The sequence below is a fragment of the Opisthorchis viverrini genome, assembly GCF_000715545.1.
Source record: "Opisthorchis viverrini unplaced genomic scaffold opera_v5_61, whole genome shotgun sequence".
In the NCBI taxonomy this organism is placed as follows: Eukaryota; Metazoa; Platyhelminthes; class Trematoda; order Opisthorchiida; family Opisthorchiidae; genus Opisthorchis; species Opisthorchis viverrini.
The window spans coordinates 1,369,593-1,373,064 of record NW_008751717.1 but is presented as its reverse complement, the minus strand read 5'-3'; the positions used below and the strand labels follow the sequence as shown (position 1 = coordinate 1,373,064).

At 43.5% G+C, this 3,472-nt stretch overlaps 1 protein-coding gene across 1 annotated transcript in view; it reads right to left on the bottom strand.

Moving 5' to 3' along the window:
- Positions 1–1,926, bottom strand: part of T265_03981 (hypothetical protein) — a gene marked incomplete at both ends in the record, with an annotated part of 7,156 nt that extends 5,230 nt beyond the window's left edge. Inside the window, one exon of the mRNA XM_009168588.1 lies at positions 1,500–1,926. Within this exon, the coding sequence (XP_009166852.1) occupies positions 1,500–1,682 (183 nt within the window). The remainder of the gene's footprint in view (positions 1–1,499) is intronic.
- Between the last annotated feature and the right edge of the window lie 1,546 nt (positions 1,927–3,472).

Sequence of the window (3,472 nt, the reverse complement as noted above, 5' to 3'; positions counted from 1 at the left end):
TATCCTCAGTTGAATAGATCCGGATTCCGGCGTTTACTGGCTCTTCAGAAGACGTGCATTAATTTGTTAGGTTTTCTCAGACTCAGGAAATTATCGACTAAGAAAGTTTGACCGAAGATCACATCAAAGGCTGCGAAACTTTAAGAAAAGAAGAGCACGAACACCCACAGAAAAATTTTAAATCCTTCCGCATCTGTTAAACTCATTCGGATGTTGGCCGTTACCCATTGAATTTCTAACGTGAGGACATGGGCAGCGTAGATCGTATTACCCATTGAATTTCTAACGTGAGGACATCGGCAGCGTAAATCGTGTTGATGTTCGTGAATATGTTCGACATGTCGGGCAATTCGGTTGGGCCCTCATAATACAACAACGATGTCACCTCGGTATGCAACAGTATGTAACACAATCTCACAAGCAACAATGGCTCTAACTGAAATATCTAGTCTTCTGCGTCAAAACATGAACTTGCTCGAATTCAACCAAAGTATTGCATCTCGGCATAACTAAGAGTGTGAAGTAATTCGTGAAATCAGTCCATTTCCAATTTAATCTGGTGTTAGCGAGAAAGCCAATTGAATCTCAGTTGAATCTCTCATTTTTGTTACTCTTTGAATGCATATGCCGCACAAAGGTTGTCTCAAGTTTTAACCGGTACGATCTCGAGAAAGCCAACTGAATCTCAGCTGAATCTCTCATTTTTGTTACTCTTTGAATGCATATGCCGCACAAAGGTTGTCTCAAGTTTTAACCGGTACGATCTTCCCAGGTCTCTTGTAAAGACACACTACTTCCAAGGTAATGAAAAATGTGGAGGATCAGGTGCAGTACATTTAGTCGGAGAATATCATAGAAGAGATGCAGCTGGGATTCAGTTAATACCAATTTAATTTACACATGAGTGCATTTCTCCCATTACATAGTCTGGTGTCTAGGTGACGTTACCTGATGAACTCCAAAATGGAGTGCCGAAGAGTTTCCGGCAGTTTATGTTTTCAGAACCCTTGGGTGGCTTGTACGTTCCGTCCATTGTTGCAAACTGAAAGGTCGCCGGTGAGACTCAAGGGTTCAAAATGGGAGAGACACTCAAACATAGCCACATGTCCGTATGTTTCATCGTGGTCATTTAAGGCGTGTGACGCACACAAACGTTGCTTAATCCCGAAAGAGCATAATATACTGATAATACGCACACAACCAGTTGATTCTCACTGGGAACTGGGAACGTCGACATGGTAGAAAAACTCACGCCAAATGAGGCCAATGTGTTGCGCCTAGGGGCAACATTCAACTAATCTGGTCCATGTTCATCTCTCAACCATACGGGTAAAAGAAAGAGGACAATAAAAACTAACTGCGTCAAAAAAGTCAACAAGCAATTACCAGAGTGACCACTTTGTTCAGCAGACCTTCTTACGTGATAAAGGTACGTTTTTTGGAACAAACTATCACATTTCTGTTACACAAAAGGAAGAAAAAGATCAAACATCACGTACCTGAATATCCTCCAAATCCCACTCAATACTTCGAAGAAGTTGCCGCAAGTTATCGGAAAGTTCCTGCAGGTTTTTAGGCAAACCTGCATTCAACCAGTCTTGGTAAAGTGTGCGCGCTGACTCAAGGTTTTTTATAACCTCATCCTGAACAGTGTAATAGGGATCCGTATAATCGGTAGACATTTGGACGAAAAAGCAGCTGAAGAAACGTGAATTATTCCTTTTGGTAGCCCAGTATAGTGATCCAGACGATGCCGCTCTAAAAAAAACCAAGCAATTTATGTCAGAATTTATGTCGTCACTGTTACACCTACTCCAGAAGGCTAATTCGCAACAGTTGAACTAGTAAATAAAAAGACAATAATCAGACAAAAATGATGAGTTTCTTGACCTATCTGGAAAGTCGATTCAGGAAAACAAAGTCGCCTAGTGGGACAAAGTCGAACACTTTTCGAGAGACAGCGAGTCTTTTTCAACTGCATCTGTATCCAGAACAGCTGCTGTTAATTGTAAAATAGAAAGGGATGATTCTTGGTGGGGGAGATTCACGGAAAGAGAAAACTGTGAGACAGCCGAAAAACGAACAAAAGTAAGAGGCTAAGTCAGCGTTTTGTGTTCCTTGGAAGACAGTTACGTCAAAAAAGACAGCGAGTCATGAGGGTCCCGATTCAATATGAAGATGGGTAGGCGGTAACCACAAACTAAGCCAAGGGTGGGGAGGGGTTGCGATGACGTCATACCACGGATGATTGAACACGTTAATCTGAAGAGCCGTTGTACCGAAGAGAGTATGAACCCATGAGTTATGAAAGACGTAAAAAAATTAAATCGAATGAGGTTTACACCATTGTCTGAGGATCACCACTTAGTGGAATTTTCAGTCGTATCAGGCAATGTTTCAAGCCGCAAGCCCTCAATGACCTGCAGATTCTGGTCCCACATTCTCTCACCCTCCGATTCCACTTCATCAGTTACCTTCCATACTGCTTCCGTCACTCAAATCCCACCAAAGGATACCTGAGTATGTAGAACACGTCCTAGCCAACGCGCCTGTCGTCCAGTAAGAAACTCCAAGGAGTCTCGCAGTTGTGTAGAACGTGTAGCCGTAACTCAGCTTCTACCAAACGCGACACAACACCTTAAAACACGATAGTCGAATGCCAAAAGCCATTGGATGTCATCACTCGATTAGCCAGCTCTAACACTAAAAAAGAAGAGTCGCTCGAATTGACATGCCATACATCAGTCCTTTAGTTGTCAGATTAACCTCGCGTCCAGTCCCCAAATATTGCAAGTCGAAAGAAGCCACTCTGGCCTTTTCTGTCTGAGCTGCCACTCAAAAGCGATTAGTCCGTCAAGCACGTGGAACAAACAGCCAACTCAATCGACACATTTACAATGGTGGGGCCAATCAACAATAATCGTTCGTCAGTGGCACCCTTTCCCTGCAAACCTGCCGTAAAACTCAAAATGAGCACGACGCCTGAGTTGCTGTTAAGATAATAATGAAAAAATCGTTCAGCCGTAACACCCTTTCGGTGCCTAGTTGTCAGGCCACCCGAAGGGAGCATGAGGGCTGGGGTACTACCATTTTGCCCAAGCCTAGACAGGAGAAGTCGAAACGCAGAGGTCGGGTTCAAACCACGGATCTTCCAGTCTGTACATTCGCGCCCTAACCACTGAGCTATCTCGCTCTTAAGATGCTCAGTTGGGATTGGTTTGAAGGGTATCATTAACCATGAACTTCAACAAAGACGAGATGATGGGACATACTCGGGACATCCTCACAGATAAGGGGAATCATGAAGATAATTTATAGACCTACCCAGCCAGAGGCCTCCAATGCCTTGAGGGTGCTTAAGAATTTTACAGTTACATCAATTTCAATAAGCACCGTTTGGATAACTCAATCGGGAGCAAGGAATATGACGGTGAAGCATCGGTGTTGAACACTGATGTCACGCTGTCGATTA